At 41.5% G+C, this 22,439-nt stretch overlaps 1 protein-coding gene across 2 annotated transcripts; it reads left to right on the top strand.

The window, feature by feature from the left end:
- Positions 1 to 16: 16 nt before the first annotated feature.
- SLC66A3 (solute carrier family 66 member 3) lies at positions 17 to 13,564 on the top strand. Of its 2 annotated transcripts, XM_067544764.1 has the most exons (7): positions 41 to 549; positions 4,203 to 4,285; positions 4,361 to 4,430; positions 6,657 to 6,714; positions 7,634 to 7,754; positions 9,395 to 9,436; positions 11,567 to 13,564. In XM_067544764.1, the coding sequence occupies exons 1-7, from the start codon at positions 410 to 412 to the stop codon at positions 11,653 to 11,655; spliced, it is 603 nt and encodes a 200-aa protein (XP_067400865.1). In that variant the 5' UTR covers positions 41 to 409; the 3' UTR covers positions 11,656 to 13,564. The 2 variants fall into 2 exon arrangements, with proteins under 2 accessions (XP_067400866.1, XP_067400865.1); XM_067544765.1 differs by lacking the exons at positions 6,657 to 6,714; positions 7,634 to 7,754; positions 9,395 to 9,436; positions 11,567 to 13,564 and adding an exon at positions 6,028 to 6,105 and having other exon boundaries at positions 17 to 549.
- Positions 13,565 to 22,439: the final 8,875 nt, after the last annotated feature.

Below are 22,439 nucleotides of genomic sequence, written 5' to 3'. Positions count from 1 at the left end.
GGAGGGACTCGGGGGAGTCTCCCTCCAGGGCATCACCCACCCCCAGCCGCGCCGGGGGCTGACAGCCAGGACTCCCAAGGGCACCTCAGTGCAACCCGCCCCCCCAATCTGGTGGGGGCTAAAAGCCAGGGCGTCCCAGCGCCCCCACACCCGGTGCTGAGGGAGGCGGATGACGCCAGGGTAAAGCCGCTCTCCGCTCTGGGCCTTGCCCGTGCAGGCCGGGCGGCTTTGCAGATTGGCTCCCCGCCTCCACTGGCCTGGGGCTGAGCCTGCCGCCAGTGCTGCGCTGCGCTGAGCTGTGCGTGCGGAAAGGGAAGTGAAGTGAAGTGAAGGGAGGCGCCCGGCGTCCCGGCCCGGCCCTGCCCTGCCCGGGTCTGCTCTGGGAGCGCGGCGCGGCGCGGCGGGCGCGATGGAGGCGCTGCTGGCCTTTGCCAACTGGAGCACGCTGCTCGTCTGCATGGTGATCAAGCTGCCGCAGCTGGTGGCCGTGCTGGCGGCCCGCTCCGCGCGGGGCATCAGCCTGGAGAGCCTGGTGCTGGAGCTGGGCGGGTAAGAGCTGGGAACTAGAGGGTCGGGCCGGGCCCACACGGGGGCCCGCGGCTGAAGTGAAGTGAAGTGACGTGACTGACCTCTGCTGCGGCGGGCTGGGCGGCTCCCGACTGACTGAGCCCATTAGAGATGCGCGCCCAGCCCCTGAGCCTGTGTGGAAACAAGGCGTGTAGCTCACCCAGACCCTCCCTCGCTCCGGGCCCTACCCCGCAGCTTCGCTTCACAGCTCCCCCAAATCCTAGCCCTGCCTGGCGCGGGAGAAACTCTGCGAGGGCGCCCTCTCCGCCGGCCTCCCCGCAGCGGCAGGCGGGGCGCTCAGGGGAGCTCGGCTCGGGGTTCCGTCCAACACAGCAGGCTGGACGCTGCCGCCTGCATTTTTCAGCGCAATTGTATTCCACACAGAGCATGTTTAAGTGACGGGGTAGTTCTTTACAGGGGTTTCATTCTTCAAACAGGCCCCAGCTCGGGAGGCTTTCTCTGCTGTGTTTGCCTGACTTTAATTTGAAGTTGAAGGCTGCTTTTTAAAATTTAAAATCCACTGCCATAGGACAGGAGAGAACATTAAAAACAAGGACTCGCCAAGGAAATACACTATTGACTAGGACTTAAAGTGGTGGAATAGACTTTCTATATGTCTGGTTAAAAGTAAACCCATTTTGGCCCAGGCTCACATGACTTACCCAACAAGTTAGTTAATAGTGCTCACCGCTGAATTTTGAACTCCTGCTAATTCCAAGATCCCCCAGGGGAAGATAACCAATCGGGGTTACTGATTCATCCTTCCAGGTTTATTTTAAAAAGCCTGGACTTGAAAACCCGGTTATTTGTGGAGTTAATCTGTGTAACTCGACCTTTCTACCATTGTCATCTTCATCTACTATTGCACCCTGCCCAGTCACCCACTTATCTTTCTCAGGCAGCTGTTGCATCCTGTCTTAGTTTGGCCTGAAAACTCGTTGGAGCATCCTTTTAAAGAGTGCAGGATAGAACAAGCTGTGAGAATGCAAAGTATTATGTAGTTCCAGCTATTAAAACAAAATATAATTTAAGAAAATAAATACCTATTTTAAGTGTGTTGAATAAAAATAAATGTGATACACAGTTAGTTCAAAATATTCAACACACTGCTTTATATGATATATGCTTTTAGAACTGACAGTGCAGTTGGTTATAAATGAATGCACCCAAGTTATTTTTAATCAGATGCACCATATTAGCCTACTGAAGTGTATTTTATGAATTACAAATGTTGCCTGTTGAGTGGTGCTGCATGGCTTCGGTTAATGACTGTTCACTCATTTCTTCCTTCCCAAAAGAATTAAGAACAGGCATTGTTTGACTTAAGCTGTATACTTCACTACATAAATAGTATGATCTGTTTGCTGTGTCACAAGTAACCATACTACTTAAACAGGCTTCTCCACACCCCAGAGATGTCATGTTTAGTCTTCTTAAAGAAAAACACAAAATATATCAAATGGGCATAGTTCAGTTGTTAAGCTCTAGTAACAATGCAGTAACTTTATACATTGAAAATGTACCAGATTAATTCTCACTCGTTAGAGTTCCTCCTTATAAATAGGTTTATTTATAACCAAAAACAAATAGTGTGTATACATGCACGTCAGTGCATGGGAGAAAGAAAATTTGAGTGACTTTCATTTGAAAAGTATTAAGTGTTCTGCATTGTGTGACATTGCTAGGAACAGCTGAGTGCATAATATATTACCAACCCTTCCAGCTTTGCTAGAAATGCAATTTTACTCTAAAGATTCACTATGTAAAAATGGCATCTTCTTTCTTCACACATCTGGGTCTGCTCAGGGTCATAGCTGCTGACCGTGGCCCAGACCTTTAAAGATGTAAGCACAAATGTAATTTTATGCACTTGAGCAGTCCCTGTTGACTTAATGCTATACACGCCCCAGGAGTCTCAACAGGATCAGGGTCTTTCTGGATGAGTTAGCACTGCTTTTTACTCATTAGCCCTGCAGATCTGATATAGCTAAGAACAAGTGAGTTAACAAAATTCCAATTGCAGGACCAAATTATGTCCTCCCACCACCACCTTATAGCATATCACTAAGGGCTCATTTGGCAGGCAGAATTGTTTTCACTGGTACTGATGCATGAATTATATGGAAACAGCTTATCTATCAAGCCCTGGGTGAGTAAGCAGGACTGGTAATTAGAAAATATTTTTGTGAACTAAGCAGATATGATCAGTAGGTCAGAAATACACACAGTTCCACAATGCCATCTTACAGCATTATTTTTGAGTGTAGAACCTAACTTTAGAGGTGCCACCACCAATGAGATGGTGGTGCCAAAATTTAAAACTTTGTTTATGTATACAAGGAATACATGATGGTGTGTGGTATTAAGGTTTTATGGGCAACATATGGGATTGGCATGGAGAAGCCACAAGCGCAGGTCAGTCCAAACAAATGCGAATACATTTTAGTACCACATATCACTAAATTATAGATTCTGCTCCTTCCACGTGTTTATGGAAAAACTATTTTGGGAATGGTTTAAAGACTTGAATTTAATTTAATTTAATTTAATTTAATTACCTCGAATCCAGCTGTACAGAACTCACCTCAGGACTAGAATACTCTAGCTATATGTGGGGCCCTCAGTAGACCAGACTACTGTAGAATTTTGCAGTCTGCCTGATACATCACGCTAGAGTATGTGACACTAATACTCCAAAAGTTGCACTAGTGTCTAATAAACTTTCAGCTGGATTTCAGGTGTTAGTTTTAAGTCTTAAATAGTTCAGGAGCCAGTTACTCAGGGAACTGCCTCTCTCCCTGCCACATACTACTATATTTGAGATCAGTAGGTATTTAAACTGGAGCTCTGTCCTACAGCTCCTCTCAGTTCTACATGTGGACTCTGACTATGGCATTTGATTTCTTCTTGGTCTCCCAGAGCCTAGATTCTTACAAGAGGTTAATGTGATATTTTTTGTGAAAATTTAACCTTGTGTCAGGGAAAACTTTCTGATAAAGATTTGTTATGGTGTGGAGTAGTCTCCCAAGGCAACTGGTAGAAGCACCATTGCTTGGGACATTTAAAACTAGACTTGGCACCACACTAGTAAAGATGCAATAGGAAATGAAATGCACAATCCTGCACTGATAATGAAATGGTCTGGATGGTTTTGTAGGTGTTTTCCACTTCAAGGCACTATGATTGTTCAGCTTTTTTTTTTTAAACATGTTTTTTGGAACATCATAGGTAGGATTATTAAAAACTGAAACATCAGAATTATTCCTAAAGCAGATCTGGGGAGATTTCTCAGATTATGATCGGGGATTAAAGATCTGAAAGCTTCTTTTCTTTCTCTTGTAAATAGTAACGGTTTGAACTAAACCTTTCAGATGCTGTCATTGAGGCCTTTGTGTGAAAGTGTTGGCCATTGTGTACAGCTTGTCAGTTTACATATATAGTGAAATAGACTGCAAGATATTCAGGCCCAGGACTTTGTCTTCCTAAATGTATGGTTTGCACAAAGGGTTTGCGTGCAGCCTTAGGGCACTCCCACAATAGACAACAATACGTAGGTTTTTAAAATGAAATTGTCAATGAACCTATTTTATTATAGTCTCTGTGTGCAAACAAACTGTTCAATTTTTTCTCTTTAGCTTCCTTGTGTTTCTAAGGTACCAGAGTTACTACAGTTACCCCCTCCAGACCTACCTAGAGTACCCCATCCTAATTGCACAAGGTAATACTTTTTTCTTTTTTTATATTTTACTTTGGCTCTGGTTTCCTTTCTGCAATGACTGATCTTTTCTTTCAGATGTCTTTCTCCTGCTCTTTGTTCTGCATTACAGTGGTAACATGAAGCAAGCTTTGCCTTACATAGTCATGTATCCTTTGATGTCTACTCATTTCTGTTTACACAGCACTTCTGGCAGTTCTTTGACAGAAGACTGAGCATTTTATCTCCCAGTGCCAACTGACAGCCATATTCAGCCACCTTTTAATGTGCATTTCTTATTTGCATGCAACTTTCTTAGATCCCAGTAAAAGCCTTTATACAGCGTAAGCTGCATCTGTAACTGATTTTACTGAGGAGGAATGAGGCTAATTCATAATTTACATTTGTGTCAGAGATGCACAGTGGAAAATATGAAGCTTCTTGTTTAACTCTTTTAAACAATTACTTCAATAGTGGATCAAACACCCAGTGACTTTTAGATGCTCCTTTGAAAAGACATACAGCTTGGGGTTTACATTTGGCACTGGACCCTTTGGAGCAGACACCAACCAGAAATAATGTGAAAAATGAGGGCGGGGAAACCACCAGCAAGATCTGGGGTAGTGCCCTAGTGAGAAGGTGCTATTCTTGCTGCTGCTGTAGGAGAGTCCTGAGATTTATAACAGCATGCTGTCTTTGGGCTCTGTTTTAGGGCTCCCTCTTTCCAAATGGCTTCAGCCTGCAGGTGTGTGTTAAATGTGAAGCTCCACCCTCTCTATTTTCTGGGGGGCAGAAAGAGAAAGTGCTTTGGTTCTGGGTTTTTATTGCCCTCCCTGCCAACAGCTCCAAGTCTTCTGACTGCTGCTGTTGGGGAAGCTCTCTGGTACTTTTTCCTCAGCGCTTCCTGGCTCCTGCAGGGGAGTGGGTGGGTTTCTGCTACCCTACACATCCCACCTGCTGTTGTTCAGCTCCTCCTCACACTTGGCTAACTCCAGTGCTGCTTTAAAGATGGATATCATTCTTGACAGTTTCACTACTACTCAGAGGGTTTTGAATAGCAACAGTAAAACAATAGAGCAGGGGTGGCCAAACTTACTGACCCTTGAAACCACATGCAGCAATCTTCAGAAGTGTGAGAACCAGGGCACGCTTGCCAGGACTCAGGGCTTCAGCTCCGTGGCAGGGTGGTGGTGGGACTTGCGGCTTTTGTCCCGGGGGCCTGCTTGCCGAAGCCCCAAGTCCCAGCAGCTGTGTCCGTTGGGGCAGAAGCCCCGACACCCCCTTCCCTGCAAGGTTGAAGCTCTGGCAGGCATATCCCATGGGGCAGAAGCCCTGAGCCCTGGCAGTTGCCTCCTGTGGGGGCAGAAGCCCCTAGCCCCACCACCCCTCTGTGAGGCTAAATCCCAACATGCGTGCCCCACGGGGCTGGAACCCTGAGACCCCCCCCCTCCCTGCTGGGCAGAAGCCCTGAACTCCCCACTCCAGTCTCATAAGCAGAGAGTGGGGGGGAGGGGGCTTAAGGGGCTCTGCAAGCTGCATTTTAGCTGTAAAAGTGCCAAATGTGGTTCCCAAGCTGCCATCGAGCATTGGTAATTTCACTCTGCGGCTCCCTCCAGACTTGTGCTATTGCAACTTTAGTTTAAAATTTGTAATAAATAAATAATGATGCAGTGGCTTTTTAAAATGCTGCTGCTGATGAGTATCTTATTGCATTTTACAAAACTGCTGTACAAATATTGAAAATTATGGTCCTGATCCTGAAACAGATACGGGACTCTGCTCACATGAATAGCCCCATTGACTTCAACAGGACTACCACTGTGTTTAAAGTTAAATAGGTGCCTAAGTGTTTGCAGAATCAAAGTTCCAGGTTTGTGACTGAAGTAATTATTCCCCAATAGAGTAACTTTTATTCCAGAGTAATGTCCACACAGGGAGCTATTCTACAATAGCTAGTGCAGACTAGTTTATTCTCCAGTAGCCATTCAGATCGATTTCCCCGAGAAGACAAGGCCTTAGAGAAAGTCCAGCCCTCAGTTCTAACTTCCCCCAGGGAAGGACGGTGTATGAGGACCAGTCCGTTATCCCCAGGACCCTGCCACAAGGGTCCATCTTTCGTATCGGCCTCTGGGAGGTGATTACTAGTAAAGCGCAGACATGCGTCACACCTCTGCTTACTTCTAGAGCCATCGTGGGACCACTGTTGATCCGATTAACTTTGTTTTACTCAAAACTGTTTTACTACACTATATTGTCTCTAGAGAATCTGTTTCAGCAAGAGTATCTTCTGTTTTCAGTGAGATTAGGAAAATGTCGCTAATTTCCTGACCTAGAGATTCTTAGTGTTCAGGTGTCCACATAACTCTGAGCATTATGAAACTTAACCCAAGATAAGATTTGTGGGAGGATGGTACTTTCTAACTCTGCAGAAATGGATAATAGACCTGGCCATGGTAAGTAGTAGCTCTTAAGTTGAAAGTGTTCCCGTATACATGCCATTCCTTTCATAGCTCCTTACAAGTGAAAATTTTTAAAATCCTTTTTATATACAGTAAAACAACATTTATCTGAGCCTCCATTATCCAGCTCTCCATATTAACCGACCCACCAGCATGCACACAGGAATATGGGAAATTGACGCTTCAGCCCCAGGCAGCAGGGCTCGGGGCTGACAGCTTGTTAAAAACTCACATCAGTTTTCTTGTTAATAAATGAACAAAACATTGTTCACAAAAGCTAGGGGTTTGTATGTTCTGTTAAGTAGATAAGAAGGGGGGCATGTTTTAATGCTTTTCTGGAAGGTGTCAGCTAATTTAAAAAGCAACTCCCCATCTTAAAATAATGATAGAAAGCTCTTTGACCAGTCTCCTGATTATCTGAATTTTTGATTATCCGATCTGGCCCCGGTCCCATTTAGATCAGATAAATGGGATTCTACTGTATTTTATAATTTATTATAGAAGGTGTTTTGAAAATGACCTCTTACGGGCTTTTAATTAGCTGTTTCCAAGTACTGCTTTGTCTTTTATATCTATTAATAGTTTGACAACATAGTACTACGCCATGGAACACACTCAGTTTAAAAAAACCTTTTGTTTTAACATGCAGTTACCAACTGCAGTAATATTTTTTACTTTGTTTTATATTGCTCTAAGAGCCTGTACTATAAAACTAGACCAATTGGTTTCTGGTCAGTTTCATTTTGTTGTATAGTTTCTTAGTAAGATTCTGTAATGTTGGGATGCAGATGTCAAAAGTATTTCTTTGTTTTTTAAATAAAAACAAAGCATACATTTAGGCCAAAGCTAAATACTCTCTAATTAGATGGAACTAGAAACAGCTGACCTCTTTTTTTTGTATCCTTCTCTGCAGAATCTGTGCACATTAATCAGTGCAGCAAGTAAATTAGCTCAGCTGCGGTGTCTGTGGCAGACCAGAGATTCTGGACAAGTGAGCGCCCTGACCTGGAGTATGTCTGCATACACCTGTGCAAGTAAGCAACACGCAAAAGCATTAGGGTTTTGTATAATAAAGCGACCACCCCAAAGCCACAACTGTTCCTAATGCATCTATACCTTCAGCAAGAGGCCTTGTCTAACCCATAGGAAATCTGAATCTTCCCCAGGGTAGTTTTCTACATTATTGTCCAAAAGGAAGGGTGAAATTCTGGCCCCACAGAAGTCAATGGGAGTTTTGCCTTTGACTTCAACCTAGTCAGGACATTACCCTAAGTTTAATTATTTGACCATATTTGAATGTTATCTTCCTTTAACGGAACAGGTTCTTTTATGCTTGATATTTCATCTCTGTTATCTTTATGCAGAAAGGATCTCAGTCCTTTATGATTTAAAAAACATAATGAAAATCCAGGATAGAAAAGTAACAAAATGTGTAGCTCTGATTTGCATTTCAGTTGTCTTCCTGTTTTGTCCTCACAACTTAACATCCTAGTACTTTCCATTAGTTAATTACTATAATACCAGACAGTTGACAGTATTAGAACATCATTGAGCAAATATAACACAAAGCCTAAATCATACTTTTTTGTTCATTGAAATAAATATAATTCTGCATTTCATACAGAAAAAGCTCATGTCTTAAAGGATCAAATGAAAGATCTCAAGCCATTTTACATCAATAATTTTAAAGACAGAGCACTGATTCAGGAAAATGTTTATAAACATGTGCTAAACATTGTCATGTCCTGAACAGGAAAAGACTTAAGCATGTTCCTGAATCTAGGCCATAACGTGCATAGGGTTCTGGTGTGTTGGTAAGTTATCTTAGCCCACTCTTCTGGTAGCAATTCATACAAACAGGCCTGCTACAACTGTTAATTAGAAATGTCTTTTGCAATTATGTCTTGTATTAACTCTTCCAGAACATTACTGCTGTAGATTCTAATCTTTACACAATTTGTTTTTTACTTAAAATATCTCTATTATGGAATATTTTAGCATTCGATCACTCCCATTACGAGACAATATTGATTCATAGATTACGGCCAGAAGGGAACATTATGACATCTAGTCTGACCTCAAGCATTACACAGACCCATGGAATTCCACTCAAGAATTCCTGCAGTGGAGGGAATTATTCTTCTGTATAGCATAATTGAGACAAGGACAGAGATATATGGGAGCATCTAAGTTATCCAGTACAATAAACTGGTGAAGCTTTGCTCTAATTTTTTAACTGGTAATTTGATATCAAAACTCAGCCAGATGACAGACTGAGATCAGCCACCAAAAGAGACTAGAACATATTAAATAGGAAGTAAGATGAGCAATAAGCATTTACCACGGTAAAATTTTTCCACTTGAAAATTTAGAAAGGGTTCCAACTAACAGCATTTTGTTTTACACCTTTTCAAATGAACCCTTAAAAATTAAAAAAAAAAAAAAACGTGGAGGGGGGAAGAGAAAGCAAGCCAGTTCAGGGTTGGGGCTTCAACTTTGAGGATACAGTAAGTGGGGGGTACATTTAAGTTACGGATATTTGTATGGGGTTTCGGTTTTTTTGGCTTGATTTTTCTCATAACTGCAAAGCAAGAGAGGTTTCATTGTTTTTAGTAGTTGGAGGCATCACCAGATCTGCTCTAGCATACTAACCCCCAATTCCTTTAATTTACAGCAAGAATAGTTACAACTTTAATGACCACAAATGATCTTATGGGTGAGTAATACATGAAATTGCCTTCATTTCATCACTGCCTCACTTTCCAAAGATAACTGCCTATCCTAGTTTATGAGCAGTTATCCGGTTCTCAGTAGAATAAACTAGGAAGCTGAGTGGTTTATTCCAGCAAAGGAACTGGATTACTGCTGAGAAAACAGTACAGGGTACTATTATGGCTATGAGTTGAATACCCCTGGAGAAGACAATGGGAAGAAAAATCTATTTGTGTTCATCAAAGAGTATCGACAATTTAAAAGGCAGCTTCTACTCTTAGAGAAAAAATAGATTAAAATATATACTTAATCAGGAAAGCGCCTGTTTAAAGCAAAAAAAAAAAAAAAAAAAATCTCATTTTCTGTTGGAACACACAGTAATTGAGTACCAGAGGGGTAGTCGTGTTAGTCTGTTTTTACCAAAACAGCAAGAGTTCTGTGGCACCTTAAAGACTAACAAATTTATTTGGGCGTAAGTTTTCGTGGGCAGAAACCTACTTCGTCGGATGCAGTAATTGAGGAGTGACTTTTCCAAAATGGATAAGATGTAAGAAACAGCCACTTCTCTCTCATTGGTAGGCTTGTTCATTTAAAAAAAAAAAATTATTCAAGAACATAAAACGATTTAAATTATTTGTGCTAGTTTAACATTTGGTTGGAAATGACCAATGAAACTTACATTTGGCTGAAAGTAATGTAGATTGCTGTGATGCTGTCACCAACAAGTGCAATGACAACACATGTAATTCAGATACCATGTAATGGACACATTTGATAGTTTTATAATGAATTTATTCTAAGGAATATTTAAGATCAGTCTTTTACCATAGTGAAAAAAAACAGTGCACTTGAGAAAGTGACACTACCTGTTGTTATGACCGAAGCGATGTAGCAGTAGCAGAAGCAGAGATTTCCCTTTCCGAGACCAGCAAATGATTCACAATCAGGATGTTTACTAGACTTTTAAAATCTTTGTTGTTTCTGGTTTATCATTCTAGCAGACAATTGACATTTCAAAGTCTAAAGCTAGCACAATGCAAAATATCGTTTTTAGTGGAAAATGATTAAATGTACGTATGGTAGAAAGCAGTTTTAGATAATAGAAATGAGTAAGTCAGTATTTTTGATGTCTTAACAGAATGAGTTACAAAAAATTGCTCCATTGTATTACCCAGAATCAATTTTAAAAGGACATTAGAACCCATAAAGTGCACCAAAATATAGCACATCAACAAGCAGATGGAAGCAAACAGTGACATTCACACTTTAAACAAAAGTGTCAGCAGTTTTGGGGTTCAGCGCTCACACTAGTTTTCCCCTCATTGTTCTTGATTATTCCATGTCTGTTGGTATGCAGTAGAGTACCGCCAGCTCTTAGAAAAGATTTTTTTGTATATTTCAGTATATTGTTTATTTACTAAAATGGACTAAAAACACCTGCAGTATTAGGTGAACAGAGAAACTGCTTTGATTTTCAAATAAATATTGCAACCTTACTTAAAAAAAAATATTAAGGTAATCAAGACACTGAGCAAATCTGATTATTTCTTTGTGTCAGATTTTTGCCTATTAAACTCTGAGAATGTACCAATAAATGTTTTCTGTTAGAAAAAATACCTCACAAGCCTGAACTTAATAGGCAAAATGGTTATTTAAAGAGTATTGCATATATTTATATGCTCCTGTAAGATGCAAGTGATGAAAAACATATAAATTGTGTGAATTTAAACCAGATTGATTAAACTTGCACTACGTTGCAAGATCATTTTTCATGTCAAAGTGATTCAAAGAATCAGGTTTACATTAAGGAATCTAGATCTATTTATTTTTTAAATACTTCTATTACTTAGCAAATCACTATTCATCAGGTGAGGATACATCTCCCTAAATTCATTCTTCCTCCTCAAACAGAACATGAAACTTGAACTTATTTTCAGCATTTTTGATGTCTAACATATGGGTTTCTTAACATAGTATTTTGAGACAATCCATTAATGAGTTGTTAAGGTGAACTGTTCAGAATGTATTCTCGTAAGTTTGTGAACAAGTTATTGTATCCTGTGTAAGTGGCAACTGTTAATGTTGGCATTCATGCTTACAACACTTTATTAATTGAACATTTCCCCCTTCGTAGTTCTTGTCCGTTTCATAATCATGCTGGTTCTTAATATATGGGTCACAGCCACAATACTGCGTTACAGGAAGACTGAAAAGACTGATTAGATGACAGCTCCTCTTCAGCTTGCAACATATGTCAAACAGTTTGGACCAAAAAAAATATAATGAAACCTGAACAAGAGACTTCTATGTCCAGGCAGCCTTCTGTATGCCACTTGCCTCATGTTATCCCTAAGAAGATTAAGTACAACATTGCCTCTGTTTTATTACAATTAACACTTCTTAACTGAAGCATATGTTGTTAGAAGTACATTTTATTGGTCACTTAAGACAGATTCAGTGATATCTGGCATTTTCTCTGTAATTTTTTTTTCATATTTTGTACTATGTAAATTCCTATGTGCTTGTAACACTCCAGTTCTTTACAGATTAAGGGTCATCTCTTCAGCAGTTTTCTTCATTTATAGAGGTATAGCTTTGCACCCACAAATTATTTTGATTATCGTTTTGCAACTGTATATCCACAACTCACTACATTAGTAGGTGCTTATCTTTTCTTGTAAACAGATCAGTAGTTAGATACCTTAACTACCAATGGGGTCTGCAAGAAAAGGAAGCCAGTTGAAAATCTGGCCCTAAATTTATCATTCATCTGTAGTATCATAGAGCAAGTTGGTTTGTTGCACCAATATAAATATTTCAAATGCTCCTTTAATCCCACTAAATAGCTTATATCATCATACAAAACAGCCATAAGTCAGCTGTTTCTACCTAACCTGTCTTTATTATTAACCCTTTTATAGGACTTTGTCCCGCAACTCTAACCCATACTCATTCATTCAATGGGTGTTCAGTTGCCCTGGGCAATGGCTGGGACACATAGTTGATGTGTAAGAAGGCAGGTCCTCCTGGGACGCCCCCTCATGTTAGAAGTGGCCCTGCAGGTACTCCAGCCTCAGTTTCCCCAAACTCCATTGTCACTCTTTAGTTCAATAATGTCCTGGCTGGGAGCTAATTTATTAACATGAATGCTTCAAAATGACCCCCAAAGTCACAAATAAACACCATAATACAAAAGCCCAAGGCTCTTCTCTAGTGTGGCCTGCAGCCAAAAAACCCAAATGAACAGCGTCCACCCACCCTGCGTTTAATGACAGTGCAAGGTAATTAAGGGCCACCCGTCCTGAGCTTAAGTTCTTATTCCTCCCTTGGTTCTCCCCCAGCTCAGGATTAGTCCCTTGGACCTTCCTTCTCTCTGAGCTTGAAGAGTCAGCAGGCAAACTTTCCTCCACTGGTTTCCTGCTCCAGAGCTTCCTCAGCTCCTTGTCTGGAACACTGGCCCACAGGATTGTTTCCTTGCACTTTCCTTCTCCCTTGGCTCAAAGGCAGCAGGTAAATGCCTTTCTGTTGCTGTCCTGGCCCTGAGCTTTCTTCCAGCTCTCTTCCGTCCTCAGCTCTCCACTACTGCTTCCTGGGGGAACTCCAGCAGCACACTCTTGCTGTAGGGACTTTCCACCAGATCTCGGCTGCCCCTTATTGTCTCCTTTTCCAAACTTCTGCTGACACATTTTATAGGCCAGGCGTCTCCTCTCCAGTCCTGGTAGAAGTCAGTTATCCAGGCACAGGTGGATTAGGCCTGCTCCCTTGTAAAGGGGCCAGTACCCCAGCTCAATGAGCCTGCTACAGCATGAGTTAATGTAGCTGGCTCTTTCAGCTCAGGCAGTAGAGACTTCTGTTTTAAGATCCCAATGGCACTAAGTTCAATTCTTACTGCTGTGGACTCACTAAGGTGCAGGCATTACACAACCAAAGGCAAACTTTCTCTCATATGGGTTCACCCTACTTTCTTTTAGACTCTGACATGTTACACATTCCATTACATGGTTCTGCAAGCTTTCTGTGTTGTAAGGTGCAAATGCTGTACTTGAGTTTTTACTTTGACATTCCACTCATTGCTTACTTTGGAGTAGAGCAAAATATCAGCTTTATTAAATGGGACATGTTTGCATAATTACTAGCAGTCAGTTGTGACGTTTAATTTGTCTATTGGGAATTAATATACAATGTTTCCAAGCAGCAATTGTTATATATTACTCTGGTATGTAGCTTGCCTTATTTTCTCCCAGAATTACATTCTTCAGGTAGAAAAGCTTGCTTTTTTCAAAAGAGCTTCTACCTTGTTTATTGAGTTGGTCTATTGATCACCAGGCTCCATTGCAGTCCATGGCAAAACTCCCATTTATTTTCATAGGACCATGATTTCACCCTAGTGTATGAAATCATGGGCCCCAATGCAGCAATTAGATCCACAGAAGTGGACCCATGTACCTGTACAGCACTTCATTAACCCATGGGGGATTCAAGGTGAACCTAAGGGTCTGCTTGCACAGATCAGACTGCAGGATCAGGGTCCCTAGTTCCAGAAAGCACAGTAACTTCATAATACTAAAATAGGTTTTGCCAACCCTACAGATATTTTAATATATGTCACTGTATTTCAAAATCAGTTACTTGATATTGACTTAATGGAGTAAATGCAAGGGTAGATTTTTAGCTTTAAACAGTCTACAAATTTTCAGAAGTTTCTGTTGTTGTCAGTGTGACTATCTGACGAAACATTTAAAAATCTTTTTCTACTGGTTAAAACTTCGTAAAACACACTTAAATGTCTAAAGAAGCATCAGCTCTTTTTTATAGTGGCACATGAAAAATGTCATTTTTCAGATATTTTTGTTAATAAATATAGTCTTAGATACACTGGACTATTAATAAAATGTCCTATTTCTGCAATTTAAAAAAGTAACTTTATGATTGTGAAGTTCCTCTAGTGCAATCTGGACTGGTGTATTGCTGTGCCACCCCTAATCCCTCACTCCTGGAGCCCGTCTTACCCTGCTCTGCTGTGAGAATCCCTCCTGGGGTGTTCACACACAGCCACCAACTTTCTTGCTGCTCCTAAATGAGTGAGTGCTTCTAGCCAGCCAGTCTTTGGATTATACAACAGAATGACCCCAAGCAACACTCCCAGTCCCAGATGCAACCCTAGAAACTTCCATCTTACAATGTTCAGTGCTGCCCACTGAACACTGTAAGCTCATATACGTTGGTTAATTTAACAAACGTCTCTCTTTTTTATAATATTCCTTCTTCCTGCTGGGTTTTGTTCCCTCCTCCCCCCGGCTCAGGGTCAGGTGACAAACAGTGTCCTTACATGGACTCATCCATGTCCTGAGTAAATGAGCATTACCTCCCCATGATTCCAAGTTGCCCCAGGGGGGCTCACTTGAGACAATCGCCGGTTGATGCCCAGGTCAGTCCTTTGTTCCTGAAAAGCTGAGCTGGGCTTGTTCTATACATGCCTTAATGAGGTGTGAACTGCCCCTCTACTCCTGGAGAGCTTTGCCTGGATCTATTTCAAGTCATGAGGACACATCTTTGGGAATATTACATAGTGAAGCCTCATAACCATACACATAACATTGCAACAAACATATTATTATAACAATAATGCTCAGTACGTCATGAGCATTCCAAAAACATCTTACATGACATACTTTGCATTAAACAGTACACAATTACACTATAAGGGTGACCATGGGGGTGCAGGGTGTCACAATGACCTTTGTTTTGATCCTGCCATCATACACAGAGGGAAAACTGAATATTTATTATACATACTTATTTATCTACATCTTTAGCCTTAGTCTTTGAAACACCAGTGTGGCACTCTGCACCTTAAAGCAACATCCTGGAATCCCCATATTCATCACAGTCATATAATTATGATACGTTTTGTACAACGTATGCCTTCTCAGGTATCATTTTGAAAGTCTTGATCTGTTGAACATTAATAACCTGTTAGATTGTATGTGCTAGTGTAAAATTATGAAGTTTTGCTTTGTGTATGTTACTGAAACGTTGTGAGGTTAGGAACACCCACAACCAGCCTTTCAGGTATAACAGTGGAATAGCCAGACAGCATTAATGGCTCACCAACACCCATAAGTGAAAGAATCCACTATCTCAGGAACTGTATACAATGAAGGCACCTCAGAGAAAGCACGTAGACAATGGACACTGCTTGGCCAATTGGGGCAGTCCCCCACATCAGAAGCAAAGATTTTTCAGCAAGCTGGAAGCTATAAAAGAGAAGTGACAACATCACTTGGCCTCACTTTCCCCCCATAACTCAACACCTGGGAGAAACATGTGGAGGACAAAGACTTTAAACTGAGGAAGAGTGGTCCCAGGCTGGAAAGAGTCCCAGCCTGTGTATTAAGGATCAGGAACCTGCTTGTACCATCTATCAGGGTGAGAGACTGCTTGATTCAAACCCTGTTTAATTTGTAGAACTTAAAAAGTAAATTCACAGTCTGTTTCTTAAGAGACCAACTCTGATCTTTTATGCCTACCACTTATAATCACTTAAAATCTATCTGTAATTAATACAGCTGGTTTATATATTTTACCTAAAACTCTGTGTTCGGGTTGCAGTGCTTGGACAATCTCAGCTCGGTTTACACAAGCTAGTGAGTGTATATCCTCTTCACAGTGAGGGAGGGGCAGACTGGGTAATGAACTTACACTGGCCAGGCTTCTGACCAGTGTAAGAAGGTACAGTTCAGGGGTACAGTCCTAGGGAGCTGAGAGACATTGCCTGGTGCCTCTCTATTGGTGGTGCATGAGTGGCCGGGGAAAGCATTCATGTAACTCGGTGTGTACCTGCCTGTGGATGTCTGTGTAAGTGTACTACCTGCTAGTAGTTTGTAGCTTGCTAATAGCATCACAGGGTGACACACAACCCAGCTAAACATTCATGCAATCTAGCTGGGTGACTGCACATGCTGCTGTACTGAGTGATGATAGCGCCTGGAGGGGTTTGCTGCTTGTCACTAGCAAGGCATTGTGAGAGACAGCCCAGGCTGGAGAGTTAAGGGGCACAGTGGTCCCACAGTTTCAGGTTTCAGCCTGGGGGAACCTGTCACAACCAGGCTGTCTTTTTTCTCCAACAGTGGTGCATTAGAGAGATCCCACAATCAGAGGGCTTGGAACTTGGGATATGGGATGGTTTGGGGATTAGTAATGGATTATTTGTAGAGGCATTTGTTTTTCTGAGAAACAGTTTCCTCTATCCATAACAAAGAGGAATATCTGCTACTTCAGTGCTTCTCAAACTGTGGATCATGGCTCCCTTAGGGAGCTGCAAAGGGTTCATGGGGGGGCCACGAGTGTTTGGCTTAAAATCACCTGCTTTTTATCTCTGGGTCTGCATCAGATGCTGCTGCCAGGGCTGGGAGCCTCTCTGCGCCCTCCACTCCTGCAGGGGGTCTTCAGCAGAGAGAATCCCTGCTAGGGGAAGCGTTCATCAGGAAGTCTCTTGGCTGAAAGCCCCCAGCTGAGTGTGGGGCAAAGAGGGTCCCAATGCCAGCAGCAACCCCAGCAGTAGCAAATAGGGGAAAGGGGTGAGCAAGAGACAGGTGCATCTCATCTTTATAATGGAATGATTTTTACCAAGTGCTAAGCCTTCATGTAAGCAAACATTCAACTGAAGATGATGATTTTAATATCATTAAATAGAAAAGAAAGTGGCAGCAGCAATTTGGACACACTGCATAAATCATTGCCAAACCTTGGCATCACAGAAGTTGCAGCTTGAAGTACACAAGGCCTTCAACAGTATTAAAATGGTTAATTCTGGGCAATGATTACGTTGTTTTAGTATGCTGCATGTACAGAGAGGCTCTGACTGCACTCAGCTTCTCTTTCACAGTGAAGTCAGGTGGTTGTCACATAGGAAACTGTTGCATGTCTTTGAATTTCGTGACAAAAACAGAATTTTCCTCCTTGAGAAAACAGACCTTGCAGATTGCATGTGTAATGTGGACTTCTTGACTACGGTAGCTTATCTGGTGGACATATATAACAAATTGAATCCACTGAAAACTAATGCTTCAAGGTAGGAATACAAATATACTAGATATAAAAGAGAAAAATGGGGGGATTCATGAAGCTTTATCTTTGGAGATAATATTTTGATCAATGTGGCATTAAAGACCAAATATTAATGTATTTGTCTGGATTGTATTCCCAGTCTGATTAATGTTTTCCTGCAGTTGAACATGAATCTCCAGTTACCAATTTGATTCAAAACCCATTCTTGGGAACAGTTGACTATTCCAAATTTAAGTAGCTCAACTCCAGAAAATATCTTTGAATTTTCAAGTGATCACACGCTGAAGGCCAAGTTTGCAAATTTACCAAACCAGGAATTCTGTTTCTGTTAAAGGAGTGTGTGAAGGACTCAGTGATGATACTATGAAAGTGCTGCTTTCACACACTTCCAGTTACCTGTGCAAGTCTGGATTTTCAGCAGTGATTTCTGTGAAACCTAAACACCGAAATGTTTAAACTTGGAAAATGACTCACATGTGGCACTATCAGAGATTCAACCAAATGTTGAGCAACGGTGCAGTTCAAAACAGGCCCATTCGTCTCACAAAAATCCTAGGCTGTGTTCAAACATGCCAAATCTATATTTTCAAATTATAATCTTAAAAACCCATTTTAGATGGTCATTGAATAAGGTCACAAAGCCATCCAAACTCTAGTAGCCTCAGTCAGTTAAAAAAAGAAACTAATCAACCAACCTGTATTTGGCTGTGGGAGCCACCAAGTTTTAAAATAGCTGTAAGGGAGCTACAGGCTACCCTCCTTGAGCCACACAATGCTCCAAAATGAGTTCTCCTTCCCTGTCCTCTGGGCAATCTTGACTGCTGAGTACTGAGACACTTCAAAACGGAGATGAGCTCTCAAGAAGATAGGAAACAAGCATTCCCACAGTCTTTCTGCAGAGTAACCTAGATTTACTTGGGAGGAATTTTCTCCTGATAAAACTTACTTTGCAAGACCAGGAGGTTTTATCCATGTTTAGACAAACTCCTAGGTTCTTTGATACCTCACAACCAGCCCAAGAGATCTGAAAAAGTTCTAGAGTTGGATAGGATTGCGAGCTGAGAGGAGCCTCCATTTAACTAGTCCTCTGCACAAGGCACGATTGCTATCCCCTTCTTCAGAAGAAACATCACTGTCCAGTCATCCTTCCTGCAAATGCATACGGAGCTAAAGAAAAAAAAAAAAAGGATTGAACATTTGGAGCCCTCAGACCAGTGGTTTGCCACCTTTCCAGACTACTCACCCCTTTCAGGCGTCTGACGTCCAAGCCCTGCCGACTGTATCTGAAGCATGTAACTTAGGTTCATGGAGTCCCCTGTGATGTGGTGCCCGAGGCAATTGCCCTGCTTGCCACCTCCTAACACTGGCCCTGCACTTGCAATCCCCCCTGCAGGGGTCACAACCCCGGTTGAAAACCACTGCCCTAGACTGAACGTTACTTCTTGTGAAAGACCATGGAGACAAAGGTCCGTGGAAGCCAAGGAGTCTCCCAGCCCCACCGTTATGCTTGCTATGCTGATGACTGTCATTTTTAATTATTTTCTTTGTTAAATGCTGTTCCATCTCCTCCCAGCTTCTGAGTGCTATATGTAACTGAGATTCCTGTAAATCTAAACAGGTGAACTGAAATTCGCAGCTTTAATCTCTAAAGGCTTATCTACATGGTGTGGCAAAGCACGCCTGAGGGGTGTGATTTGTAGAGTACTCTAATGTTGCTCTAACTGCCCCGTGTAGACCCAATTATGTTAATATGAATGAGTTATTTGTTAGAGCACACCAGCAGGATATACACAAGGGAGTAAGAGCGCTCTATCTATCACACTCCTCTGCAGTGCTTTGCCATGCCATGTAGACAAGCCCTAGCGAGTGACAAACAGTGTTAATGACTCTCCCACTTTTGTTTCCTGGGATATTAAACTTTAGAATGCAGAGGGGTAGCTCCTAATTTATGAAGCACCTCCATAAATTGGAGGTACTTAGTGTGACAGGCTGACAAATTCCTGCAATATCCTGAATAAACTACTGAATTAGCTTACATCTTATAGAATGAACTTTAATACTTCACTGACTAATGCCATCTCTGGAAGGTATTAGGACCTTCAAAGGGCTTTTTGGAACAATACATGTGAAGTGGATTTCCTAGGAAATGCCTGGGGGTAAGGAGAATGCAAATAACCCACTTTGAATCCACCTTTTAGAAACTATGCCCTGAGGATGGTCCTGGAAACTCCACATTGGAAGACTCCTGAGCTGTAGAAAGGGTGGGCTAAACATGAGTGTGCTTGTTCTGAGCTGAAGCTGTGATGAACTTATGACTGCAAAAGAAACCCAAAGGTGAGGTTTGGAAAGACTGCTCCATCCAGAGTCCATGTTAGGGAGGGGGTGATCTCTGGTAAGCTTATTAGCATGTGTGTAGATTCTTTTAATTTTTTTCTCCATAGTGCTTTTACATTCAAAAAGAAAATGCAAATTATTGCATGGTAATTTAGAACTGTTGGCAATCACTCTATCATCAGTCAAGCAGCTGACTGGGATGAACACAATGAGGCCAGGAACGGTGCAGCCAGGAAATACCTGAGTCAGGAGAGAGACAGACACAGATCTCCACTCAAGAAAGGCAATGGCTGGGGCATGAGGCGCCTGAAAGTGAGTGTCCTTGCTGGACGGTTGAGGCGAAATACAGGTGTAGTTGCCCTGAATTGTGACAATCGGGACTCCCATTTGTAGACTGAGAATGTTGGCCTCCACTATTTACCCCAAAGGCCAAAAGAAACATTTCCAGAAAACCTGCCAATTACTTGCGGCTGCTGAATGAGGAAGAACGATACCCAGCCACTGGAGCTCACATAGAGAATCTGAGGGTACATCTAGGACTGCAATAATGAGGCACGATGACAGCTTAAGCCAACATACCCAAGCTAGCTGTAATCTAATCAGGTCCCAGAGCAGCAAAGCCATGGCAACACAAGCTTCAGCATGAGCTAGCTCTGAAAAATCACCAAAGCTATGGGCAGATTTTTGTGCACCCTGCACTGAAGCACGTACTGCTGCAACCTCACGCTCCTGGGACCTGAACTAGCTAGATTAATGCTAGCTCGGCTATGTCGGCTGGAGCTGCAGTCAGAACCTCTGGTTACAGTATAGATACCCTCAGTGGGACAGGACTTTAATTTCACCGACTACCATGGTTCTTTTATTCTCAGCAATGCTCTTGAGAGCCTGATGTAGAGGTTCACCAGAAAGAATTTAAACAAATAGTGTGACCAAATAAAGCCCTCCATAGCTCTCCTTTAAACTATGCCAGTGACATTAGTAGCCCTTTATTGAATTAATAAGTGACTGCTGTATGTTGTGTCTTAATCACTTAATTTTGTTCATAGAGAAATGTTTTTAAAAGAAAACTTTGCAAAGACAGTTAAAATTAGTGTTACAAACAACATGGTCTTGCAAGTATTTCTGAAACTCTGATGAAAGGATGAGTTTGCTCAACTCTGAATAAAACAGACCCAACGTGGTTTATGGGGAAGTATAATTGGGAATAGAATTTAATCAGATCAACAGGTTAAAGTAATATTTTGTACAAAGTGAGTTAACTGGGAAGAACTGAATATGAGGAAAAGGAAGTTGATACGCAGGTCTGGCTACAGTGGTTGTAATTAACATCTGTATAATTCTGCATTCAAGGTTACATTATTAGCAGGGATCCTAGTTTTTCATGATAAAAACCCCAAATTCTCTGATAAAAAACCACATAAAAATCCACGTTTTTCTGCCTTTAAAATGAAACATTGAACTTTAGTTTCCCTAGCCACAATATATATAGGTATCAGTTGAACACAATGGTTTACTGATATACAGTAAAACCCCATTTATCCCAGCCTCCCTTATCTGACTCTGTATTAACCGAACCACCAACTGCTCAGTGCTGTCAGCCCCTGGCAGCTGCTGGTTCGGTTTACACGGAGAGCCGGATAATGGAGGCTCAGATAAATGGGGTTCTACTGTATATGTTTTTATTTTTTCACAAAATGTAAAAACTAAAGATTCTCTACAAAAACACAAATACCACGTTTTTCCATGACAAACAGATTTCTAGGATCCCTGATTATTAGTGTTATTCCTCAGTACAGGGAATAATTAGGGAGTTCCACTGTAACATTAGTAACTTGCAAGGACAAAACTAAGTACAACTTACTGTCTATGTAACTAACAACTAGTATGCGCACGTGCGCACACACAAAATAAAAAAATCCCACAAAGATGAGGCTGGTAAATACAGTATATTCTCTCTTTGGAGGGTGGATATTTCCCAAATGATCTTTATGGTTAAGCTTTGTTATAAAAATGCTAGATCTCAGAGGCTATATTATCCCCTCAACATGAAAAGCCACAGGAAGGGACTTCTTATGAGGAAATTCCCAGGTGATTTCTTTGTGGAGATTCCGTGTTACGTGATGTTTCGAGTGGGGTGTTGTTCCTTCCACCGAAAACCCACCCCAAACTTGGCAAATCCTTAGGGGTCCTCAGGTGGTCAGGGCCAACCACGTGGAGACACTGCAGTAGTTCTGGTCCCAAGCAGCTTCTGGAGCCCTGCTACCATGGTGTCATTGGAGTTGTGCTGCCAGATGCCTCCTTCTGGCCTTAGATTTCTTCACACTTTCCGCTTAAATGACAGATTTTCATGTTCACATAATCATGACAATTGTTGCCTTTTGTATATAAATATTTAAATTAATTACCAACTTATCAACTTCAGGAACTATTTTATCTTACTCAGATAGTTCATATATATATATTTATATATATATTCTCCAATTCAGAATAGGATAGAACTTCCCACAATGTAACACAATCTTTTATATAAAATATTTATGCATTCAGTGAATGGAAATAGTTTTATTGTATACATTTTAAAAATTTTGTTTTGTATGCAAATA

Source organism: Emydura macquarii, unplaced genomic scaffold (genome assembly GCF_026122565.2).
Source record: "Emydura macquarii macquarii isolate MOO-44397 ecotype Brisbane River unplaced genomic scaffold, CSIRO-AGI_Emac_v2 contig_1027, whole genome shotgun sequence".
NCBI lineage: Eukaryota > Metazoa > Chordata > Testudines > Chelidae > Emydura > Emydura macquarii.
This window is presented reverse-complemented; position numbering and strand designations above follow the sequence as displayed.